The 26,367-nt window shown below is 59.3% G+C and overlaps 1 protein-coding gene across 8 annotated transcripts in view; it reads right to left on the reverse strand.

Moving 5' to 3' along the window:
* BAIAP2 (BAR/IMD domain containing adaptor protein 2) overlaps positions 1-26,367 on the reverse strand; it is a 75,370-nt gene that overhangs the window by 27,171 nt on the left and 21,832 nt on the right. For all 8 annotated transcript variants that reach the window (XM_017524925.2, XM_037737201.1, XM_017524930.2 and 5 more), the window contains exons 4-6: positions 2,814-2,875; positions 1,977-2,048; positions 1,017-1,154 (exon numbers count right to left, since the gene is read on the reverse strand). In XM_017524925.2, coding sequence (XP_017380414.1) covers positions 1,017-1,154; positions 1,977-2,048; positions 2,814-2,875 — 272 coding nt within the window. The remainder of the gene's footprint in view (positions 1-1,016; positions 1,155-1,976; positions 2,049-2,813; positions 2,876-26,367) is intronic.

The raw sequence follows: 26,367 nt of genomic DNA on the forward strand, positions 1-26,367 counted from the left end.
TCCTGCCCAGTCCTGTCCTCTACCTTGGGGCCAATTCTAGCTTCGGCAGGTGATCCCACACTGGAAAACCTCTAGCTTGGCCTACAGGGTATGGGCACACCTGCTTGGCTTCCCTGCAGTTAAGGAGGGAGTGAAGCACAGGCTCTGAGCAAGAACGGGCCTCCCAGTCCTAGGTCGAGACCACAAGCATTCGTGAGCACCCAAGTCCTGCACCAAGGAGACAGTGGTGCTCACATGCAGACACACGCACACATGACAGGTGTGTGCGGGGCTGCCATGGCTTGAACACCTGATCACTGGCAGGAAGGGTGCAGCCTGGAGGCCCAGGCTTCACCCACAGCCACACCCTGCCAACCCCAGAGTGTGGCCCAGAAGCTCCACCTGGATGACTGGCCAGGGGCTTTCCTGATGTTTCCTTTACAAGTGACTGTCCATCTTGCTTTGTGTGTTTCCCTTCTCATCTGCATCACTATGACCCCAGAAAGTGGGTGAGGGGTTTCTGGGTCTGGTGTGCACACATCGGGCCATGCTCGTCATTGGCCAGACCACCCGAAGTCCAAGTCCACTCAGCACGCAGCACTGGTCATGCTGGCGGGACTGTGACAACACCGAAGCCACTCCCTTGAGGAACCTGAAACGCCGCCCGCCCCTGGGCACCCACCACTGCGGGAGGCGGTCATGACCGCTTAGAGGAACAGTCTGGGGCCTGACTCCTGGGCAGGGACCGGGGGAACAGGGGTAGGAGGACTCCATCCGGGTTTCTGCTCCTTTGGCAGAGAACCTTTCAGGGACTCTGGGAGGTTGCAGAGCGCAGGACAGAGCCCCGAAGGTGGAGCCGACCATCCTGCCACCCTGGGGGTGTCGGGTCTGCCGCTCCCGAGGTCAACGGGGGCAGAGCCTGCCTCTGCCAATCCCACCTAGTGGGCTGCTGTCCACTCCCTGGGGCCAAGGGGGGCCGAGCGGTGAGCAGTCCCAAGGCAGTGGGAGAGGCACCGCGGCAGGGGTGGCGGGCCTACCTGCAGCTCCTTGTCAGAGTACTTCTGAGGATTCTTGCTGCCCTGGCTCTTCTTCCGAAGCTTCTTCAGCTCGGCCTGGCACTTGTCCAGGGCATCTCCTTTGCTCCTCTGCTCCGTCTGGTACTTCTTGAGCGCAGCCTGAGATTCAAACAACAAAACACAGAGCCGAGGCCCATGAGCCCCACGGCGGGGTCCCCTGGCAGCCCCATCACTCCCTTCCAGGCTTGCTCTCTGGCTGAGGGGGTCCCCTGGCAGCCCCATCACTCCCTTCCAGGCTCACTCTCTGGCTCAGGGGGTCCCCTGGCAGCCCTGCCACTCCGTTCCAGGCTCGCTCTCTGGCTCAGGGGGTCCCCCTGGGGTCCCCTGGCAGCCCCGCCACTCCCTCCCAGCCTCACTGTCCAGCAGCACACGCTCAGCTGCAAATCAGAGATGGGGAGAGCGTGAGAGAAGCCTCAGCCCAACCCCACCCCACTGCACGGCAGCTCTCTGCTCCCCAAATATGAAAATCAGACTTGGAGAAAGTGGCCAAGACCCACCACTCCTGCCCACCACGAGAGCCAGAAATGACCCCCAAGCCCTCAGGCAGTGCCTCAGCTCCAAGCCTTCTTGCCAACTGACAAGAGGGGCCGTGGGGCAGGCCGGGCCAAGAGCCCAGTGAAACTGCAGAGGCTAGAGAAGGAGCTCCTGCACCCCCAGGCAGCAGAGTCAAGCACCAGCTTCACCACAGTGGCCAAAGCCAGGGCATGGAACCGAGCACGTGGGGCGTCAGAGGCAACGGGTTCACCCACAGGTTGCATTTGGGGCACACCAGGGGACTTGGTCCAAATGGGCAATAAAGTCAGAGCTGCGGATGGGAGCTCAGGGGAAGCTCCCTTCATGTGGAGGGAAGGAGTGGCAGGCAGCGGGGAGGGCTGGAGCCCAGGCACGGGGCCCTAGCAGGCGCAGCCAGGGTGCACTTACACTCAGGTACCTGGAATCCAGCTCCACCTTCTGCTCCAGCTGTGTGAGTAACTCGTTGTGAAAAGACTTCAGCTGGACATGGAGAAAAAACACATCAACAGTCAGCTCTAATATATGGACCGGGAACAGGAGGCCAGGCAGGGTTGGGGTGGTGGTTACGGGACACCGGGTGCCCCAGCTGTGCAGGACCACCCCTTCCCCCGATTGATGAGCCATGGCCCTGCACAGCTGGGTGGGGCCTATGGAGCTGGGTGGGAGGAGGTGCTGGATTGAGTGCTGAACAGACGTCTGGAACGCCGGACAATCTGGCCTCCAACAGCCACAGGGTCCGTTTCTCACAAGGGAAACAGAAACAGCGGTCCCTTCCTTCCTCAGCTGTGCCATGCCAGGGAACACTCCGAAACAGGCTGAGGGGGCTGCAGGAGCCACGGGCCTGAACTCAAACCAGGGTTGGACCCCGGGCTTTATATGGGATGCTGCAAACCAGCAGCCAGCAGTGTGCCCTGGTTGTGTGTTCCCCTCTGGCTTCCAGTCTTGTGGGCCGCAGGACTGGGGTTTGGCTGGGGCTGTGGTCAGGACTCTCCCTGGAGCCCAGTGTGTCCTGGATGGCCACCGTGGCCAGCAAAGCATGCGGCCACAGTCTGGCCCGTGCCCTTTTCTCCCATGTCCTCCTTGGAGTGTGCCTTGTGTCCTGAGCCAAGGTCTCTCTCTCCCTCCCTTCTTCTGAGTGTGGCCGCACGACCCGGACTGTTCCTAAGTGGACATGGTCAAGGACTGCCACCAGCTTTCCCGCTGCACCTGCCCCTCCTCATGGGGCCATGCTGGGGTGGGGCTCACCATTTCTTCCAACTGATTCTGGATCTGCCTGTGGACTTCAGCCATCTGGAAGAGAACATCTCCTGGGAAGCAGAATAGCAGGAAGGGGGGCGTCAGGTGCTCCCAGTCACTACTGTCATCCCACCTGGACTGACGGCCACCCAGGGAAGCCCTGTGACCACAGCAGAGGGGCCCCAAGGGTGTCAGGGCCAGAAGGGAGGGCGGACAGGACACACCAAGAGGAAACAGAACATTCTAGAATGACCAGGGACTCCAGACCTCAAATGCACAGCATGCCTGGCATCTTTGGGAGGGACCTTGAGTCTCTGCAAAGGCAAGAGATAGGAAGAACCCACATGTGCCCCACCCCAGGCGTGACAGTGGGCGCAAACACGAGTCTTCATTAGCACCTGATTTATTCACAGACGCCGCAGAGCTCCAGCCCGCCCCTGTCAGGCCAGGCAGACTGCGCTGACCTCACGCCCGTCAGGCCAGGCGGACTGCGCTGACCCCCATGCCCGTGTCAGGCCAGGCGGACTGCGCTGACCCCACGCCCGTGTCAGGCCAGGCGGACTGCGCTGACCCCACACCACAGCACACGAGCCTCTTCTGGGGGACGCCCATGGGCGTGCACTGGGCACAGGCCTCTCCGACCCCAGGAGGCCTCACTACCCAGGCTGCAGACCCCACAGCACTTCTGAGACCTTTGCCCAACATCACTCTGAGCCCCAAGAGTGTGGGGGTCTGAGGAGGTCTAGCCTCATGGGCCCGGCTCACCAGGTAGCCACCCTGGCACATGAAGGCCTGGGCTCACCTTGCTGTCGCTGGGACCCTGGGAACACACGAGCAGCACTTGGGGACGCTGACATCTCCTCAGCCCATGTGCAAAACGCAGATTAAGAAATCAAGATCGTGGTGGCACAGGGGTGAGCGGCTGTTAGAGGCCTTTTCCAGCCTGGGTGTCCATGAAACCCGGCTCCAGTACCCTTGCAGGTGGGGCTGCCCCAGGGGTGCAGGTATTGGGGTTTCCCTGAGGTAGGCCTGAGCACCCCACTCTGTAAGGGCCTCACCACACTGCTGCATCCCCACCTGCTTCCACCAAAGAGGGAGGCACAGAGAGAGGAGCAGAAAGGCCGAGACCTGGAAGACGCAGGAGCACGGCCGTCCTTTCTCTTTGGCCAGATGTTTCCTGCCTCCCTCTGCCAAAGCTCCCGTGGAGCTGTGACCCCATTTGAAGCATGGCCACCGAGGCCAGCAGGTGTGACCACACCACCAGCCCAGGGGGCCGGTGAGCTGTACCAGAAGCCCCCTGCAGAGGTGCAGCCAGCCTGGGCTCAGAGGTGCAGGACCCAGCCTGAGACCCGCCCTAAATCAGCAACACACGGGACAGGAGCACACCACAGCCCCAGCCCCTGCCCTTTAGTGCTGCCCGCCCGCCCAACCCTGGAGATGGCATGAAAGACCCTCCCCTGTGGCCATTTCCTTGTCTGCAGGGGAGGGGCCGGAACTGGGTGGTCCGGCCCCCACACTCCTTTGATGGACAAATATTTGCTGAGCTACTGTTTCCAGTGCCAGGCAGTGACCTCGTGCTGCAGACACAAACAGAGCAGGAGGGCCGTCCCTGCTGCCGGCGGGTCACTCTCGGGCGATCCCTGTCCCCTCCCTGAAGGGCTGCCTGAAGCTGGACTTTCCTCCTCTGCACTCGTCCAGGCCACCACTGGTCCCACAGCCGGAGGGTCCTCTGGCTCCAGCAGGCAGAGCCCTCACTGCAGTCCCCAAGTGCCCAAAAAGCTCAGCCAGAAACCAGAGCAAGCCCCGGCGAGCACAGGAAGCCCTAACCGGGTGACGCTGCTTGCCAGGACCACAGCTGGCCTTGGGGTCACTTCCCCTCCCCACAGCACAGCCGAGTCTTGGAGAGGAAGCTTCTCCAGGTTGGCTCGCCCTCCAGGAGCTGCTGGGCCCTTCTTACCCTATGACCACAGGGACCCTCTGGGCTCTGGCCAGGGCCAGGTGCTTCGCACATGTAACCCCTTTGCATCAGCGCGGCCCGCAAGGCCGCCCAGGTGAGCAGGACAAAGTGGCCCAGGTCAGTGGCCAGAGAGCGGTCGCAGAGCCGGGACCCAACCGCCTGTGCCGGCCTTCACCCCACAGCCGCGCCCTCCTCCTGCGGGTCAGCACACACAAGGGCTGCCTCTCCAGCCACCCCAGGCACCTTCCTGGCTACCCAGACTCCAAGGCATTCCTGCCCTCATGTTGGCAACTGCCAGGCCTGTTCCCAAAGCCAAATGCTCTGCGTCAGCGGCACAGATTTCCATGGAGGGAGGAGAGGAAAATGATTCGTGCACCCCTCAAACGGCCCAGAGGTGACAGTCACCTGGTTCTGTGACATGTGTCCCGCTAAAAGTAGCACTAGGCCTGGCTGCTTCTCCAGGGAATAGCACGCAGGGCTGGCGGGACCCCATCCACTGCAGGGCAGGGTCTAGGGAACACACAGCGCCCCAGGTTCGGCTTCCCTTTCTGGGAAGATACGGAAGGCCTGCCTGGCACACCACTGCTCACCCTCCATGGGTGAAGATGACACACCTGGGCCTGGCCACTGCGAAGCAGGGGCTCAGTGTGGGGACAGCAGCCCCTGCAGCCCCTGGGGAGGCATCACGTATGTGTGCAGCACGAGCACGTGTGTGAGCGGGTACGCACAAGTGTGAACTGTTGCGGGCCTGTTGGGCATGTGGCTATGGTGCGCCTGCTGTGACCCGAGTCTCATCCACACTCACAGCCGCCCTGGCTGCCACTACCCATTCTGCTACAGCCACAGGGCTCACAGGGACCACAGCCGGGTCATGCAGGGTCAGTCTCCAGGACCACGCTGGCCCCTGAGCTGGGGGGCAGCAGGAGAGGCAGACACAGACCCCAGAGCCTAGGCCCTGCCCCGCACAAACCCCCTACGAAGTGCCTAGCACACCTAGCACCTCCACCGACGCCGGTCAACCCTGACCCAGGGGCCTGCGTCTGCACGGAAACCACTGCTGCCATGCTCTAACCATGGTGTGACTGCCTGGTCCCTGCCGTGTGGCCCTCCGGAGTGGGGCAGGGCCCAGTAATGGCCCCCGGGGGCTGCACTGCAGTCAGGAGGAAGCTGGCACCACTGCAGTGGCCTCTCACGGTTGGGATGAAGTCGAGACCTCCGGGGATCAGCGGCAAACCACGCACACGGGTGGGCCAGGGGCAAGTCTGAGTTTTACCAGCCTTGGCAGGAGAGGACATGGCCCTGCCCCAGCCTCACTCAACCCAGGGTTCAAGTTGTGCAGGGAAGGGTCAAGGACCAAAGGGGACAGAATTTGGTGTGAAGGAGGCTGGTGTGAAGCCACTTGGATGTAAGCAGGCACTGTCCAGGGCAGGGGAGGAGCTGGAGCAAGGCTGGCGGCACAGACCCCACGGGAGAATGAACCCTGGCTCAGGCTGGCACATGCCCACGGCCATGTGGCCCCTCCACCATCCACTCTGGACGGCAAGGGTGCTGCTGGTCTGGCAGAACACCATCCTGCGAGCCGAGAACAGCAGAGGCGGGGGGCTCAGGCTGGGGCAGACTGCCCTGTGCTTAGGAGCAGGAACAGGAAGCTGGAGACGCAGGGTGCTGAGGCGGCGGCTCCCGGGCTCTCTGCGCTTCTCAGCGCTGGGATGGACACCACCGCCTCTGCCCAGGAAGCCACCGGGGAACTGTCCTGAGGCTTTGATAGTATTCCTGTGACTAAGGATCCTGCCTCTACCTCCCAGCTCTCGGACCCCCACACATCAGGAATTGGCTTCAGCCAAGTTGGGATGGCAGGTGACAACAGCATGAGGTCTGGCCTGCGAGGGGGAACCCACCCAAGCCTGTGCCCTGGCCGGCACCCCCTTGCCCCTGGGTGTCCACATGCACCCAGCCTTTATGAGGCTGCCTATCCCCTGTCCCGGGGTGGGGGCCGGCAAGTCCATAAAGAGATGAAGCCGGAGGCTGCAGGCGACGTAGGTGAACTCTCCCCGCTGTGCGGGTGCCTCCCTGCGGGGCGGTGCCCACAGCTCTTGCCATGTTCTATTTATTTTTATTTTTACTTTTTGAGATGGGGTCTCACTATGTCACCCAGGCTGTTCTCCAACTCCTAGCTGAAGTGATCCTCCTGCCTCGGCCTCCTAAGTCGCTGGGATGGAAGGCAGGCAGCACTTTGCTGGGCTCACACCACATCCTGTAGGCCCTCGAATTGTAAGTTAACGTCAAGACCAAATAAAAACGTGTATTCCCTTGAAAGGCTACACAAGATGGACTCAAAAACGACATCCAGGAAACAACATGGAACAGCAAATCCTTTTTAAAAGGGGTTGTTGATGTCAAAAAGAAAAAGAGCATGCGGAGCTTCTCGGGATTCTGGCCAGGTGATGGTCATCACCACCACCCTCTGCACGGCTTGCTCTCAAACGTGCACCCCAGCATCCCCACTGGCCGGAGCCCCCAGCCCCAGCCCCCGGCCCCACACTGTGAGCAGCACAGCACACCCAGGGGAAGCCCGGGCAAAGCTGCACAGACCAGGCATGTGCCTGTCCTGAGCTTTAGGCTGGCGACTGCACAAAATCATCCCACACAGTAAATTTTTAAACTGCATCTTACAAGCAGCTATGGGAAACCATGTGTGCATGGAGTGTGAATGTGTGCAGCCACCAGTGCTTAACCCCGGGGGTGCCATGGGCACCCCAGCTGGCTGGAGGGACGGTCAGCCCAACATGGCTCCCACGCGCAGCACCAGGCCCCCAAGCAATGCCAGGACCCTAAGATCAGCAGTGACAGGCACCGACTGGTGGGGGCAATGAGTTCCACTGAGCAACTAAGTCTTGTCTGCCCTTCCCTGTGCTCTTCAGGGACCTAAAGATGTGGAGTATCAAGGGCTGCAGAGCCAGTGAGAGCCTCCCCTGGGGTGAGACGTGAGGCTGCACATTCTCAGGCTCCCTGATCTCCCCGTGCTCCCTCCCATGTGGCGGGCAGACTGATCCAGGCCCACCCTGCTGGGGACAGGAGGCTGCCAGGCTTCCTAAGCAGCCTCATCCACCAGATGCCACCCACCCCCTGGGAAGCCCAAGTCTGGTCCACAGCACATGAGAGTCCTTAAACAATGAGGTTCAAACATAAGCCGAGGATTGCGCCAGGGCACACGGCATGTGAGCCAGAACAGACCAGCAGATCCATCACCATCGGGGGATCCAAGGCTCTGGGGTGTTGGGGAAATGGGCAGCAGGTGGCCACACCTCAGGGCACAGGTGTTGGGGCAACAGGCAGCAGGTGGCCACACCTCAGGGCACAGGTGTTGGGATGACGGGCAGCAGGTGGCCACACCTCAGGGCACAGGTGTTGGGATGACAGGCAGCAGGTGGCCACACCTCAGGGCACAGGTTTGGGGTGATGGGCAGCAGGTGGCCACGCCCTGGGGCTCAAGTGTGGGAGTGCAGCAGTGTTACACCTGGGGCAATGGGTCAGGCACCCCAGGGCTACCTAGGGGTGCTGGGGAGTGGGGAGAGGGAGAAGCATCGAAGGGCATGAAAGGGGGCACACGCAGATGTCATGGGCAATATGTTTCATTTGGGACAAAAGTCTAAAAAACACAGGCATCCTGAAACTGAGGCCTCTGGTTTTTCAACCCCCTACCAACGAACTGCAGTGAGTGAAACAGCAGCTGGCACTGGGGTCACCACGGGCCTCATGCCCCAGCTACCTCCACCTCAGACACGGCAGTCATTGGGCTAAGAGTGAAACGCGCTCCACAGTACTGACTCTGCTGGGCTCCCGGCCTCCTGTGGACAGGTCTGAGCGCAGCTGACAAGGACAGGACTTCCTCGGGACCCTGCCTGGGGCCCCTGCTGCCCAGAGAGGAAAACAGCACCTGAGTCAGGTGGGGCTGTGAAGCCCGGGCCCCAGGCATGCCCAGCCAGCATCTCTCTGTCCTCGAGTTTCTTCTGCTTGGGGCAGCACCTGGCAGAGAGGGCCCTTTCCATCGGCCGAGTCCCTGGCTCCTTCCTGGAATCCCAGCAGAGCACAGCGAGACCCACGACAGCCCTCCATCTCTCCTGCAGGCTGGGCCCAGTCTCGCTCCCCCAAGGTCTTACCCCAACCTACATGGGACTGTCACCCCACTTCGCAGAAAGGGACCTGCCACACCCAAGGCTCGAGGTCAAACACCCCAAAACTCAGGAGCCCTGAGGGCTTCCAGGGGCTGCATTGCCAAGGTCTGCTGCCAGCCTGGAGCAGTAGAGAGCAGCACCCAAAGAGGAGCGGAGGCTGCAGTGCAGAAAGGCAGATGGCTGGCTCCCACCGATATGACACCCGCACCCACACCCACAACGTCTGGCTCCCACCCGAGACAGCACTCGCACCCACGGAGCCCAGTTCCCACCTGAAGATGGCACCCACATCCGCACCCACAGCACCCAGCTCCCACCTGAGACAGTACGTGCACCCACGGTGCCCAGCTCCCACCAGAAGATGGCACCCACATCTACACCCACAGCACCTAGCTTCCACCCGAGACAGTACGTGCACCCACAGTGTCCAGCACCCACCCAAGACAGCACCTGCACCCGAACCCACGGTGGCCAGCTCCCACCTGAGATGGCACCTGTACCCATGGTGCCCAGCTCCCACCTGAGATGGCACCCACAGCCACACCCATAGCACCTAGCTCCCACCCGAGACAGTACGTGCACCCACAGTGTCCAGCACCCACCCAAGACAGCACCTGCACCCGAACCCACGGCACCCAGCTCCCACCCAAGACCACACCCACACCCACAGTGCCTCCCACCCGAGATGGAACCTGCACCCTCAGCCTCAGGACGGTAGGAAGCCCAAGCATCTGTCCTCCCAGCATTTGGCTCTTCGACTCCCGGGTTCTACTGCCTCGGCCTCCTGAGTAGCTGTGACTAAAGATGTGCACCACCGCACCCAGCTAACTTTGTATTTTTAGTAGAGATGGGGTTTTGTCATGTTGGCCAGGCTGGTCTGGAACTCCTGACCTCAAGTGATCCGCCTGCCTCGGCCTCCCAAAGTGCTAGAATGGCAGGTGTGAGCCACCAAGCTAGTCCATTTTTACCTTTTTAAAGTGATCTATCCAATGGCACTTAGCACATTTGCAACGTTATGCAACCATCGCCTCTTTCCTAACTCTGAAACATTATCACCATCCCAAAGAGAAATCCATACCCACCAGCAGTCACTCCCCAGCTCCTGGCAACCAGTCAGCACAGTGTCTCTATGGAGCGGCCTATCCCTGACATGTCACCGGATTATACAGGACCCCCCACCTCCACCCCCCGTCTCTATGGAGTGACCCATCCCTGACATGTCACCGGATTATACGGGACCCCCCACCCTCACCCCGTCTCTATGGAGTGACCCATCCCTGACATGTCACCGGATTATACAGGACCACCCACCTCCACCCCCGTCTCTATGGAGCGGCCTATCCCTGACATGTCACTGGATTATACGGGACCCACAGTCTCTATGTAGAGTGACCTGTCCCCGACATCTCACTGGATTATATGGGACCCTCTAGGTCTGGCTTTCCTCCCTGGGCACAATGCCTTCAAGCGCCATCCGTGGTGTGGCATGTGTCAGAATCTCCTTGTTTTTTCTTTTTAGAGGCAGGAGTCTCACTCTGTCACCAGGCTGGAGTGCAGTGCCACAATCATGGCTCACTGCAGCCTCCAACTCCTGGGTTCGAGGGATCCTCCCGCCTCAGCCTCTCGAGAAGCTGGGACTACAGGGGTGTGCCACCATGCCCAGCTAAATAAAATACTTTTGTAAACATGGGATCTCGCTATGTCGCCCAGGCTGGTCTTGAACTCCTGGGATCAAGGGGACTCCCACAGTGCTGGCATTATACGTGCAAGCGACTGCGCCCAACCCCAGAATGTCCTTTTTTTCTAAGACAGAGACATAGTCTTGCTGTGTTGCCCAGGTGAGTACTGGACTCCCAGCCTCAAGTGATCCTCCCAACTGGGCCTCCCAAAGTGCTGAGATTACAGGTATGAGCCACACCTATGAGGAGGCAGGGTCCTCAGAGAGGGTCACTCAGGATGCTCTCAGAGCAGCTCCCACAAAGCTAGGGACACAAGAAGGCAGGCACTGCTCTGACACAGCTGCGTCTAGTGGGCAGATGAACGAGAAGGGTGAACCGCTCATCCCTGAAGAGGGCACCGCAGTGCAAGCGGCCCACTGAAGAAAGTCAGCCCGCCGGAGGTGGCAGCTGAGCTCCTTCCAACGGCTTCACAAGGCTCAAGGGCTGAGGCTGAACTGGGGATGCCCTGGATGGTCATCTGCTGAGCCCAGGAGACTGGGAGGGCCAGGGAGGATGGAAACAGAGGAGGAGGGGCAGGGAGGAAGGTGGGGGTGGTCCAGGAAGAGAAAAGGCAACGAGGAAATGCCACAAGATGCCCCAGACCCAGCACAGGCGCAGACCCAGCCACCAGTGGCACCAGGAATCACAAGCTCCAGGAAGTCTCCCCCAGCGCCAAATGTGGGCACAGCTGGAATGCAAATGTGGCTGGAGACAGCTCTGTGGGTGAGCTGAGCCCAGGCCGGCTTCACAACCACACCCAGAGGTTCCCATGAATGGCTCTGGCTCAACACAGTGGGAAGGTGAAGGAGCTGGAAAGCCCTGCCAGTCATGGCTTTGCTAACCCCATTCTTCTCTCGTTTAGAAAACAGAACCACATTGTTCTCCTCCCAGTCCAACCTCTCCAACCTGAAGAACAGTTGCAAGAACAGTACGGCAAAACACTCCTTCACTTAACCGAGGTTCCCTAGCGGTACCCTCTGCCACATCACTTTAGCACTCTGTGATGTGTAGGTACACGCACATGAACTCACGTGCATCCGTGCACGCAGAGACACACATGCACTCACACGCATCCATACACACACACACACACACTCGCATTCATGCACGTACACACACATGCACTCACGCATCCATGCACACACACAGACACACAGGCACTCACACGCATCCATGCACACACAGACACACAGGCACTCACACATTCATGCATGCACACACACACATGCACTCACATGCATCCATGCACGCACACACACACACAGGCACTCACACGCATCCATGCACGCACACACAGGCACACACACGCATTCATGCACGCACACAGACACATGCACTCACATGCATCCATGCACACACACACACACACAGGCACTCACACACATGCACACACACAGACACACAGGGACTCACATGCATCCATGCACACAGACACACGCATCCATGCACGCACACACATCCATGCATGCACACACACAGGTACTCACACGCATCCATGCACGCACATACACGCACTCACACGCATCCATGCATGCACACACATCCATGCACGCACACACACAGGCACTCGCATCCATGCACGCACACACATACAGGCACTCACACACACACAGGCAATCACACGCATTCATGCACGCACACACATCCATGCTCGCACACACAGGTACTCACACGCATCCATGCACGCACACAGGTACTCACACGCATCCATGCACGCACACACACAGGCATGCACACGCATCCATGCATGCACACACAGCCATGCACGCACACACACAGGCACTTTTTCCAGCCCCTTGAGCCTCAGCTGCAGACCTCAGAGGTTGTGATGCCACCCCTGCCCCTAAGCTGTGCTCTAAGGGCGAGGACTTCTGCCTCCTCATCAAGCCTCCATTCCCACACACAGGAAGGTCACCACGGATGAATCCTCTTCAAATCAACAGCACACACTGTGCTCCCGAACAGCCCAGCGATGCCATTCACAAGCTCCTCCCTGACCCAGAGTCTTGCTGAGGGTCCTGCCAGCGCTGGGTTGGCACGTGGTTTTAGTCTCATTTTAAGAAAACAAATCAGCATTCCACCTATCGGAAGACTGCTCCGTAAGCACCTGAGACAGCAAAGTCCAACAGGGGCTTAACTGTGAGTGACGAGGACCCTCCCCTTTCCTGTGCAGCACTGGGAGTCTTTAGTCCTTTAACCTAGAAGAGCCCCCACGCTGCATCTTTCACAACAGACATCTTTAATATTTGTACCTTTTATTTCCTCCAGAAAATATGTGTTCTTATATGTGTGCGAGTGCTAAGAGGCTGAGAGGGAGCGTGACTCTCAGAGACGGTGAAAAAGACTGGGAGAGCGGGAAGCCTGGGCCTGGGGTGCTAACAGGCCAGGGAGGGGGCAGATGTGTGCAGCCCCTCGTCCTCATCTGCAAGGGCAAAGGGCAGCTCAGACCCTGCCTGAGGGTCCCCAAATGCCAGACTCTGACTCCCAAATGGAGCATAAACAGCATTCCACAATGATTTCCGATAACACGCCACTTAGGATAAAAGATCATTTCTACCAAAGCACGGCCCGAGACCGGCGACTGCTCCCATGAAGAGGCCCAGGGTGGGGACAGCAGCAGCCTCCACCTCCCCGCCTGGCCTGGTGCTCCTACAAACCAAGAGGTCAGAGTATCTGAAAGGCAGCCCAGGCAGTAAAAGTTCTCAACTCCTGGGTAACCAGGAGAATGCACAGGAGCTGGGACTCACAGTGGGGAAGGTACAAGAGGGCAGCTCTCATCTCTGAGGAGCAGGGGTGCCAAGCCCTGGCTTGCAGAGGGGCCACTGGGGGGTCACTGAAGGCCCCAAGCCACCTAGGAAGGGAGCTTCAACCCTAGGAAGGGGCCACAATAGGATCTGCCCTCCTGGTGCAGGGACCCTCCACCTGCCCCCCGTGTGCTGGCTGGAGGAGGTCCTGGAGGTGACAGGCGCCCAATGCCCAGGGCTGTGGGAAAGGGCCCCAGGCTGGCGTCATTTTCTCATCAGGGAGGCGTGCGTGTTCGTACCTGGCACCCAGGATTAAATCAGTTAAGATGCGGGCTCATGGCCACAGACAAGGTCTGTGAGGCCCATGGCACAGCCTGGCCCCAGGGCAAGAGCTGGGGTGCATTTACCTGCTAACAGCAGACAGCCCCACCCTGACACCGATGACCCCTCATACCTCACCTCCAATCAGAGGGTGCTGGGTGAAGAGGGCAGGAAAAATGAAACAAAGGCCAAGCCTGCCCAACAGCGCCCACCCGGCCGCCTGCCCCCACTCAGCAAGAGTGGGAAGGTGGCTTCTGGGCTCATGTGTCTGCAAAGGCTGAAGACCCCACAGAGCCCACGTCAGCACCAGTCAGAGCTCTCCCAGGAGGGCTGCCTCCTTCTCAGAAGGGGGACAGGAATTCAGGAAATGCCAGGCCAGGATGAGGACTTGGAGATGGCTGAGAGGCTGTGGCACAGGCGGGGCCAGAGCAGAGCATCCACTCTTGGCATCAAGGTGGAACTGACAAGAGTGGGGTCAAACAGGGTAGGAGGATTTCCCACTGGACCCACAGGAGGCTGAGACAGGGACACAGGGAGAGCCCCACTTGTTCCCTGATTACATGGGTCATGCCAGGCTGCAGAGGAGCCAAAGGAGCCTTCAGGAAGCCACAGGGAATCAAGGAACATTGTGGTGGTGGAGCCTGGGGAGCTCTCCTGCCTGGGAGCAGGGCAGTGTCAGCCAGGCATGTGGAATGCAGGTGACCCGGCCCACCCTCCCGGAGCTTCTGAGGGCTGGAGGCAGCTGGGGAGGGCATGGCAGCCACAAGCCCACAGGGAGCCCCAGTCCTGCCTGAGAGCTTGAAGGAGGAGAAACAGGACCAGCATAGCCACGATGATGGTCCAGGAGACTGGGAGGGCCAGGGAGGCCAGAAGCAGAGAGGAAGGGGTGATCCCAGAAGAGAAGGGAAGGGGGCAGCAAGGAAATGCAACAAGATGCCCCAGACCCCACACAGGCAGACCTGCCTGCTCCCGTGCATGTGTGTGCCTCGCTGGAGGAGGGGACAGGCCACCCACCAGGCCCCACTTGGTGTGGGAACTGCTCCAATTCCCAGCTGCCTCCCAGACAGAGCTTGGATGGCAAAGCGTGAGCCAGGACAGCTCACAGCAGCCCCGAGGCACGGGAGGGTGGGAAGAAGGCCTCTGACCCTCGCCCTGAGTCTTCCGGGAGCTGGACTTGAATCCCTGAAACAGAGGCTCTGGGACATGACAGGCATTGCTACCGAGTGGTCAGGGTGCTCTTTTTGGCCAGAGGACACTGAGGGCACAGAAACACTCGTTTCCTGGGAATTTCCATATTTCTGTGGCTTCAGGAGGCACTGGAACTCTCCTCTCTCTGCTGGTGGCAGAGGGGCTCTGTGCCAAGGGGTCAGCTGCTCCAACCTGGCTACGAGCACACATCACCTCCCAGTGCCTTGTGAAATAGACATCCACAACGTTCAATTATCCTGGTGGTTTCTAAAGCCCAAAGGTGCCTCAAGAGCTCATCAGCACACACCTGGGCAGGGCTCGAACTGAGCGTGCTCATCACGGGGAAGGACACATGGCCGGGGGGGAGCTGCCAGAGAACCCAGCAGGGCCTGGGGACCAGACCCAGTGCTGACCCAGAGCCCAGGGACACCACCTTGGGGGTGACTCCCAATCCCACCTCTTCTCTCTGCAGCCCTCCAGCCACCAGCTTCTCCTTGGGACAAGTAGAGTTCTCCCACCTACAAGAAAGGCAAAAATGGAGCGTGGCCAGGGGGTAACCAGCGGAAAAAAAAAAAAATCAGTGTCTGCGTTGCCATGGTGACGATGGTAGCCAACGCTGCTTACCAACACAGTTCTGAAACCAAGCAAGTCCAAAGAGCCACCTTGGGGTCAGCATTCAGATTGTGGACAGGGCGGTGGAGGGAGGGGAGAGGCTGAGGCTGCCTTCCGTCACCCACCCCCACTGTCCTGAGCCACCACTTCAAACCCCCTGCTCCGAGGCCAGGCCCTGGACCAGCAATAGCACCCTCACGATGAGACCAAGGACTCTCAGGCCCGCCAGGGATCGGCTGGCGAGGGGGGTGCTCACACACTCCCAGCATCCCAGGCAGGCAGGGGCTCCAGGGTCCGCAGCCATCCATCCAGAGCAGCTGGAGTCGGGGCTTCAAAGGGCCCCTACATGACACAGGAGTGGAGATGAGGCTCTGTGGGGGCTGAGCTGACCTGACACCTTCTTCCTGCGGGCTGAGTGACCAGGCCGAGCCCAGCTGCCACAGCTGCAGGGGGACAGGGGACAGGCACCCGGGGCCTTCTCCTGCTCAGCGTCCACTGGGAGCTCGTCTGCAGCAGCACTCCCTGTCCCACTCCCCTCCCTTCAAAGTGGTTTTTACCTTCCCCAGTGTCTGCAAGGAGGGCTAAGGTCTGATGGGGCAGAGGGGGTTTCTTTCCATGTTTCTACCTCCTTTCTGGCCACGAGTGACCAAGGCAGAGCATACTCAATGCCCAGCCTGGAGGCTGCCTGGATGTCCACTCAGTGTGGAGGGCAGACCGGGCTACAGTTTGGAGCAGAGCCTGCTCCTTTCTTCTTGGGCAACTTTGCCTTCCAAAACCAACCTCTGGCCGGGCACCGTGGCTCATGCCTATAATCCTAACACTTTGGAGGCCGAGATCAGAGGATCGCTTGAGTCCAGGAGTTCGAGACCAGCCTGGGCAACAAAGCAAGACGTTGTCGCTACAAAAAGTTTAAAAATTATCCAGGCATGGCAGCACACAGCAGCAGTCCTGGCTGCTCAGAAGCTGAGGTGGGAGGATCGCTTGAGCCCAGGAGGCTGCAATGAGCCATGCATGACTGCACCACTGCACTCCAGCCTGAGTGACAGAGTGAGACTGTCTCCAGAAAGGGAAAAACAAACAAAACAGAAAAATCTTCCAATCTTCCCAGGCAAACAAGCACATCTCCAAAGACCCTGGTTACCATTGCTGCCTGTTCAGGGCACACTGCACGGCGTCCTCCCAAGGCGCCCTGGGCATGTCTCCCACATGTCCAGGGAGAATGGAGGTGGCTGGAAGGAAGCCTGGGAGGTGAAATGAACCTTGCCCAGGAACACGCTGGCCAGAGCAAGCTTGTGAGTGGGCAAGACCAGGGGGATCCCCCGAGTGGGCAGAGGGAGCCTGCCACGGATGGAGAACCACGTCCCCCAGGCTCTTCCAGGGCCCCGCAATCTATACCTCCTCAAAAGGAAGGGGCCACTGCTGAGGCAGGGAACAGACTCAAGAACTCCCGCCAGGCATCCCTGAACCTGGCTCTGGACTCCAGCTGCCTGCAGAGTCCCATGGCCATGAGTAGGGGCAGCTGAGGATGCCAGGCAGGCAGTTCAGACCACCTGCAGCCTCTCTGACCACCTTGCCAGGGGCCAGTCTCCCTGTCACCCCTCCAGCATTCCATGGAGGAGATGTACTTGGAGCTAGGACTGTCTGTGCCTGTGTGTGTGTACACTCGTGTGTCTCTGTGCAGGCGTGTGTGCTCTGGCTGGGTGTGCACACGTGTTCAGTCTCTGCCCAAGACACAGTCCAGTTGGCCCTGCAGTGATGTGACCGCCGGTGTGTGACTGTTGGTAACCATTTAAAAAATACTTCCAACGTACAAAATGTACCAAGGACACTGTCACAAAAGCCTGTGGACCCCCATTCAGAGCTATCAGAAGTTGATGCTCTGCTGTTTGTCCTTCAGATGTTTAAAGAAGCAAGCACTCCAGGTACAGCCGGAGGGCCCGGCGCATCCTCCTCAGCCCAGCCCCTGCTGCCGGGACCACCCTGGGGCTGCAGAGACCCCGTTCTGGCTGTTCCTATGGGCCAGCATGGGACAAGTCATCAAATGTGTGACTGGGGAGTGGAGGAGCCTTGGTGCAGCTGGAGCTCGGCACTGGGCATGCAGGAGCACATGTGGCCTGACGGTCACAGACACTGCGGACGAGGAAACCCACTGGCACCTTCCATGACCAGGATCACAAGGCTGGACAGAGGAACCAGCCACCAGATGTGGCCCCCCAACCTGAGAAAGGCCTCTTCCCAGGACCGGAGTCCCCCGCCCCGCTTCATGCCACAGCCAAGAGGCCACCGAGGTGGCCTTCTCTGCATTACCAGACTTGGGGGCACCCTCCCCAGGGCAGGGAATTGGGGACCGGGTACTCAGGAGTGGAGCCACCCGAGATGAGCTCCGGTGCTAGCTCCGACTGTGCGGGTGCTGACCCTGCAGTCACCCCTTGAGGTCCTGGGCTTCCCGTCACCCTGATCCCAGGGTTTGGGGATTCAGAAGCGGCTTCCGGTTTCGGCCCCACATCGCTGCCCTCCTATACCTGGGGCCCAAAGGACACCAGTGACCCGGATGGCACTGACCAGGGTCCTGGTCCCTGGGGACAGACCCTCTCCGACAGCTGCTCTGCAGGGGAGAGGAGCCACTGAGACCTCCAGCTCCTCATGCATGCCCCTGGGAGGCCCCTGCCATAAGTGGGGCCTGCTCCTCACCAGCCTCGCCTATTTGTGCTCCCTGATTATTGTCCCAGAGAGAAGATCCCTCCTGGGAGACAGACTCTCAGGCAGGCATTGACTTGTTCCAACCCTGCAAGATGCAAACAGAAGCAGAGGCCGCCCTGTGAGCACCCGCCATCATCTGCCCAGGCGGCTGCAGCCAGTGTCTGCCAGGCCTGACATGCCCGCCCTTCCACCAACTGGTACCACCCAAAGTGCCCAAGACCCATGTCCCCCAGAGGTACAGAGACCTGCCCACAGAGGCTGCTAAGCTGGCACCTGTGTTCCCCGGCCCCTGGCCAGAGGCTGACTGTGTGGGGCCTCATCAGGGACGGCCAGCACCTCAGCAGCTCCTGGCTTGAGAAGAGAGGAGCCGCTCCTCTCCTTCCCTCCCCGGGAGCACTGCTGACGGCACCAAGGGGCGGCAGGCACCATCAGCTGTGCCTTAACCGGGGGATGCGCAGCCCCGGCCTCACAGGGGACAGACCAGCTGCCTTCCCCGTCCTGACACGCCCAAGCCACGGCCTGACACTTAGGGTGATCACTCAAGGAGGGAAGGCACCACCTCGCTGCAATCCTGGGCCAAAGGGAGCAGCAGCAACACTGGCAGAGGACACCTGGCTGGCCTTACAGAGCCTCTCGCTGACTGTGAGTCTGGCAGGTCCTCTGCAGGTAATGCTAGGAGCTACCAATCACCAGCAGGAAACGGTTTGGGATCAAACCACGAGCAGCCAGACCAGGGGCCCAGGCTTGGCTGCCGTGGCTACAACACAGCCAATCCAATCAGGACGGCTGCTAATCTCCCCGCACAGCTCAGCCCTCGCCCCAGAGCCATCAGCAGGCAGGAATGGCTGGGCCAAGCCCTAAGCCTGCAGGACCACCCCCAGCCGCAGCCAGAGGGGAACATGACCCTCCACTCCCCCACCACGAGTCCACTCCGCCCCCTTCCCCAGCCCAGGGTCCCCACAGAGTTAAGCAGGAACACCCACCTCTGCGAAAAGGTTGTGAGGGGGCCCCGATAGACCCCACAGTGCTGGAGGTTGGGCCCAGGGCAGTGTCCTCCTTCCCGAGCCTCCTGGTGGCTTCTTTGCAGGGCTGTCTCTGGAGTAACCCTGCCTCTATGTCCCACTGTAGGGAGGGCGGAATGGTGTGGGAGGAGGGGAGGTACAGGCTGGCCTTAGGCCAGGGACCTCTGACTTCGCTCTCATCTCCAGGCACTGATGTGCTGGAGGGCCGGGGACCAACCAGGGACTTCAGTGTCAGGCTGCCTCAGGGATGTGAGACTGATCTAATTAAGGCCTCCAAATGGTGTGTCAGAAAGACTTGGCAGCCTACCAGGCGGGTCCCTGGCGTGAGGGACTGACAGCAAGTGTCATGCCCAGAGGCTGCTGTCACAGTCACTGGCCCAAAGGGAGGCTGCAGCCTCCATCTGCAGGAGGATGCTGGGACACTGGGGTTCCTCAGCGCGCTGCACATGGAGCTGCCTGAGCCCAGAGGGGCAACGACACAGCTGGACAAGCTGCCAGGCCTCATGGAGAACAGGAAGCCCCGCTAAGTGAGTGGCATGAGGTCAGACAGTGCCTCCAAGCCACTGTGGCCAATGGGAGCCGCTGGAGACAGCCCCAAAGGCCCCTTGGGGTTCACATGGCCAACGACCTTCCCTTCTGCCCAGGCGCCCACATTTCAGAGACCCAGAGATGCCACACACACGGAGGGTGCCACCCCATGCCTCTAAGAGGGAGGCTGACTCCAGAGACACTGACACCCGTGGGGAGAGGAGGGGCACCTGGCCTGCGGGTCCCCAGCTCTCCCCACTGGGCACTCTGGGCAACAAGGGGTGCACTGTGGCCAATAGCTCTGGGAAGTTTCCAGGCCACACCTTAATTCGATGACTCAGTCGCCACAATCCAGCTCACAGTTTCAGGCAGGGACAACGCCGCCTGCCTGCCAACATCCTCTTCCAAGGCTGGCCCAACAGGGAGCTCCCACCACTCTCCCAGACACGCAGGGATGCCAGGCAGATGGCAGAGCACAGGCCCAGTGTGCCCAGCAGGCATACACGCCCTGCGATCACGAACAAGCAAGATGAGGGCACCCGTGGGTACAAGGCGGCCTCTTCAAAGGACAGAAACACCCCAGAGGCCTCCAGAGACGGGCATGGGCTGAGCAAAACAGCCTGGCTCAGGTACAGCCCTCAGCAGGGCCACAGAGCAGTCGGACAAGAAACACGACCGGCCCAGGGCCCCAGACAGGGACAGGCTGGATACGCGGCCCTGACCACATGAAGACAGGCAGGCTGGACAGGCGACTGACCACACACGGGAAGTGCAGTGCTCTCTCCTGGGGAGGGCTGTGGCCCCGCTCACTGCAATGACAGCCTCCCTCACTGGAGAGAGGCCGCCATCCCCAAGAGCCAACAACGCTCTACAGGGCGATTCGACCTTAGCCTCCCTCAAAGCCAGAGCCAGGCCAAAGGACAGCTACGTGACCCTCTTCTCACACAGGCGGTTCGGACACACAGCGCTAGAGCCACCTGCCCAGGCATGCACGCAGCACCGGAAGCCCAGTTCACTGGGACTCTGGCCTGCTGCTCCCTGTCGGCCAGCAGAGGCCCAGGCTCAGTCCAGCTCTGTGTGCCCGAGCCTCGGGCAGGGGGTGGGGGGGTGTGCTCAGGAGTGCAGTCCCGGGTGCTGCAAACCACAGCTGTTGGGAGGCAAACTGGACGGCCGCCCTCCACCTGCAGAAAGAACCAGCGTCACGTCCACCCAGGCACCCTGCGGCCCAGTACCATGCTGGGCACCTGCCCTGGCCTTGCCCTTCAGCCTCCATGCCAGCCCCTGGTGGTGCCAGCTACCATGGAGGGGTGTGAAACAGAGAGAGGGAGCCACTCACACATCTTAGCAAATTCTCCAGATTCCTGAGGCTCTCAGCTCAGGACCCTGAGCCCTGCAGGGGGCTGGGACGTACACAGTACTGGCTCTGTGACCAGCCTCGGCCCACCCTCCCTCAGGTCACCCTCCCTCGGGCCACCTGCCAGGCTTCCTCCTGGGCCACAGGCACATGCCAGGGACTGGCCCAGAGGACTCAGACCCAGCTGGCCACTCCAATCACCCCAAGCGGCTGATCAACCCAAGTACAAAACCCAAGAGGACGACGAGCAGACGCCCCTCAGAGAAGTCTCACCTGGGCACCAGGTCAGGGGCTGTGAGAGCGGCAGGTGTGCCCCGGAATCACTCCTGCCCGAGCTGGAAAAGCACCCGAGGCCTCAACAGAGGCCCCATCGCGGGGATTGGGAAACTAGGCAGGCAGCAGACAGCCAAGTGTGGGTGGCTGCCGGCTACGGGATTAGAAGGGCTGTGAGAAGCTTCCGGAACTTGGAGCCGCCACTCCATTCCCTGACTAAGCACTTGCCATATCAAAGCAAAACTCTGAAAGTCAACTGCAGAAACTCTGTCACCGCAGGGAGAACCACCTCCAGCTGAAGCCGGGAGGCCCTTCCCTCTGTGAGGTCTGTAGGCCGCAAGGCCCAGGGCCGCCCCCCTGCTGTGCGCACCGCTGTGCCAGAGCCACAGGTACAGAGAGACCCACAGCACCAAAGGCCGGCTCTGACCCTGCCACTCCTCACTCCAGAAGCAGAGAGAACAAAGGGGCAGCCCCAGCCGCTCATTTAAAGCAAAAAGAGACTCTCTGGGCTTTGACCCTGGGCCAGGCTCTGGTTCAGAAGCAGGAAAGCTAACGCAGGCCAAGACCGGCTCTCTGCTCCGGAGGCCTGGGGCTCACTCAGAACAGCATGCTGGGCTAGAATGAGGGGATGCCGCCAGGACCCCCTCTTCCCAGGAAGAACAGAGCTCAGGGTTCTGCAGGAAATGAAGGGGGCGGGGGCATCCTCCACAGCCAATCGGCGGTCACTGCACCCGAATGCCCCCTCATCCTGGGGGCTGAGAGGATCTCCCCGTGAGGGCTGCATAGCCCGAGGCCGCCTCCCCAGCTGTGGGCGCTGCGGGGCCAGAGCTTCAGGCACAGAGAGACCCACGGGACTAAAGGTGGACTGCCCTGTGAGTAAAGCAGGTGCCACAGAAGCTCTGTGCCACATGGAAAGAAAAAGGTGGGAAGAATGGGAAGAATGAAAGTGGGGAAGGAATGAGAAGGGGAGGAAGGAATGAGAAGAGGGGGAAGGAATGGGGAGAGGGGGAAGGAACGAGAGGGGAGGAAGGAGGGCACCAGGAGGGCAGGCAGGGTTGGGACCGCTGCTTGCCTGGCAACCCTGGCCTCACACAGCCACAAGGCCACACCCAGAGGGGCTCAGGCGGGAGGCCAGCAGAGAGAGGACAGGGTGGAACCCTGCTCGGCTGGGTGTTAAGACCAAATCACTGAAAACCACCTCCCAGCCAAGCAAGGGCTGGGCCGAACCCATCACCTCCACCCCTCAGCACAGACCAGGACTCCGCCTCCCCGGGAGGGGCTCCGCCACTGAGGGTGGCTCACCCCCAGACAGCAGGGACAGCTCCGTCCATCCACCCATCCTGAGGCAGCAAGGACACACGGAGGAGAAGGTGAGCAGAAACGAGCAACACCCCCACCAGGGCTGAAGAGGAAGAACAGGAAACAAACTCAACACCCGACCAAAGAGACTAAAAATAAGACCGTGAAGGGCCAGAGCAAGCCACATCTTGGTAACAGGAGAAGGCACACCCACACACGCACTAATAACACAGCCTGCAAACACAGAAAGCAGAACCTACCCGAGCAACTGCTGAGCCCCCGCCCCGGGGAGGGAGCTGCACGCCCGCGTCACTGATTGCACGAGTGGCCGCTGCACACCCCACAGGGCCTTCCGGAATTCATCCTGCAGGAGAGCTCAGCCTCAGGGCCCCCAGGAGCAGCTCATCTAGAAAAACTCACCAGGAGTAACTCAACTGCTGATCAAGGAAGACAGAGGAACTGTTACGCGTTTGTGGAATATTCTACAGCAGTGAAAACGAAGGTACCCACACGTGGCAAGAACACAGACGAACCCTAAGACTCAGTGAGAAAGGTGAGCTGCACAAATCTGTCTTCCTGTGGCACAGAGCCTGAATGTCTACGCGGCCCTGGGCTCCTGAAAACCCCGCCTCCACTCCAGCCCCACCCCCTCATATGCTCTAGACCTTTCTCATTTCTGCAAAAACCTCGATTCCGTCCACCTCACACCTTCGGACACACCCTGTCTCCTCTCCTTCACCCCTCCTAACCCCCAAAGTCCTCCCCGCTCCTGTGGCCCCTGCAGACTGCACGCCACCCCCCAACATCCGGTGACGCCATTCACGAGCCTCTCAAGACCGTCGCCAAACCTAGATGTTGTCAGGAAATCCCATAACACCCCAGGACAAAGATCTCCAGAGCTTCCGGGGAGGAAAAAGTAACACATAAAATCAGCACCAAAATGCCACAGAACACAGCAGTGGTGGAAGCTGGAAGCGGACGGTGTGATGGCCTCAGACTCCAAACACGGAGCATCTCCCATCTGGAATTCCAAACCGCTAAGCCACCAGCGCCAGGCAGAGACATCGGCAGACACGCACTGGCTCAAACACCTGCCCTATTCACCCACTCAGGAACCTAATACAGAAAGAAAAAGAAAAAGATGATTCCCCAAACGGTGGGAATAATACAGGAACAGTAAAGGCACGGGACCCAGAAAACACGGGCTCGAACCTGGGAGGGGGAGAAGCTGCCTCTGCATAGCCCAGCGGCCTAGGAGGGAGCAGGATGGCTCCAAAGGAGACGAAACAGGCTGCCCTCATCAGCCAGCAGCAAAGCCAGCGAGAGGGAGCGGCCGAGGTTTTGGGAAGAAATGTGTGACGGTGCACTGAAAAGGAAGGGAACGAAGAAGCGAGGCGGGCCAGGCGGGGTGGCGAGGCGGGCCAGGCGGGGTGGCGAGGCGGGCCAGGCGGGGTGGTTCACGCCTGTCATCCCAGCACTTTAGGAGGCGAGGTGGTCAGATCACCTGAGTGGGCATTCAAGGTCAGTCTGACCAACAAGAAGAAACCCCGTCTCTACTAAAAATACAAAATTAGCATATGGTGGCATATGCCTGTAGTCCCAGCTACTCAGGAGGCTGAGGCTGGAGAATCGCTTGAACCTGGGAGGTGCAGGTTGCAGTGTGCCGAGATGGTGCCACTGTACTCCAGCCTGGGCAACAACAGCGAACCTCTGCCCCCCTCAAAAAAAGAAAAAAAGAAGCAAGTCCATTATTAACTCCAGAAAATCAAAGGCGCCATAATAAACATCAGAGATTCATAATATCACATTAATACCAAAAAAATCAGTCCACTGGACTTCAATAAATTAAAACTTTTGTTCTAAAAACACTATTATTACAGAGCTGGGCACGGTGGCTTACACCTGTAACCCCAGCACTTGTGGGAGGCTGAGGCAGGTGGATCACAAAGTCAGGAGTTTGAAAACAGCCTGGACAACATGGTGAAACCCCATCTCTAGCAGAAATACAAAATTAGCCGGGCGTGGTGGTGCATGCCTCTAATCCCAGCTACTTGGGGGGCTGAGGGGGGAGAAGCGCTTGAACCTGGGAGGCAGAGGTTGCCGTGAGCTGAGATCGCGCCACTGCACTCCAGCCTGGGCGACAGAGTGAGACTGTCTGAAAAAGAAAAAAACCACTATCACAAAACAAAAGGTCCACCAGACTGGAATGAAATATGTGCAAAATGGATTCCTGGCAAGGGACTTCTATCTAGAGTACACAGAGAACTTTTATAACTGGAGAAGACAAAACCCAAGTGAAATAAAGGGGGAAGATTCAAACACCCACCTCACTAAGAGAGATAAACAAGTGGCAAGAGAACACGCAAAGAGGCCCCACAACATGAATCGAGGAAATGCAAATTCGGGAATGCCCCAAACTAAAACCTAAGTGTCCATCAACAGATGAGGGTCTGACATGCATACGGCAGGGCCCTGCAGGCGATGAGTCGCAGTGAATTGCTAACACGGGCAGCAGGACGAGGCTCAGAATAACCACGCACTCCCGAGGAAGCTGAACGGAAAAAGAACGCACGCCGTATGGCTCCACTTCTGTAAAACTCCAGCCAATGCACGCTAAACTACAGTGACAGAAAGCGGATCAGTAGTTGCCTGGAGATGGGGAGGGAGGGCCCAAGGACTCTTGGGACAGGAGGGAGGGAGGGACAGACAAGTTCACTGTTGTGACCGTGGCCACAGCTTCACAGCGGTACACACATCAGAACTCACCACACTGGACACTCAGACACGCGCAGTTTATTACACTTCAATCACACCTCAATTAAGCTGTGCAGTGATCATACTATACTGTCTTGGCCATAAAAAGGATTTATATCACCAGATAACACCATACGTGGGTTTAAACAAAAATTGTGGTAATTATATTGGGTGGGGCAAGGGACAGCATAAAAAATCTAAGTCCAAATTCTTCCATAGTAAGAAACCATTCCATGATGTCTGCACTTTTGGAACAGAAGAGGAGGAGGAATGGCATACACCTGCCCTCTGAGACACACAGCCGAGGGAGCTGCCTCCACGTCGTGGGACCTGGGCGCATTAGGAGGGTGGGAAGGGGCCGGCTTGGTTTTGAACAAGGATGTGCCGCTTTCATAAAAACCCAACTCCCAGCCATCTGACCCGGCAATTCCAGTTTCAGTGCACGCCCACGAGAGAGGAAAACACGCTCGCAGCTGCCGGAAGGCGACAGCAACCCCGAGTAAATGAAATGGGCCCACCCCATGCAACGGGTCATCGTTAAGCAGAAACAGGAATGAGGCCCGGACAGGGCTACAGCATGATGGACCCTAAGCACGTGCCCAGGGAAAAGGGTCAGACACAGAAGGTCACACCTTGTACAACTCCACGTGTATGAAACCTCCACAATGGGCCAGCCCAGAGACAGACGCAGACGCGTGGCTGTGAGGGGAAGGGAGCAAGGGGATGAGGGAGTGACCACTTAATCTGTAAGGGGTTTCTTTTTAGGGTGATAAAAACGTTTTGGAGTTAGATGGGGTAACGGCTACACACCGTAAATACGCTAACCCCAAAGAACTGCACACTCTAAGGGGGTGACCACATGGCATGTGAATGGTGTCAATAAAGCTGCTATCAGGAAAAAACCCTGACCCCCAGAGC

This window comes from Cebus imitator, unplaced genomic scaffold, assembly GCF_001604975.1.
Source record: "Cebus imitator isolate Cc_AM_T3 unplaced genomic scaffold, Cebus_imitator-1.0 Scaffold36, whole genome shotgun sequence".
Lineage (NCBI taxonomy): Eukaryota > Metazoa > Chordata > Mammalia > Primates > Cebidae > Cebus > Cebus imitator.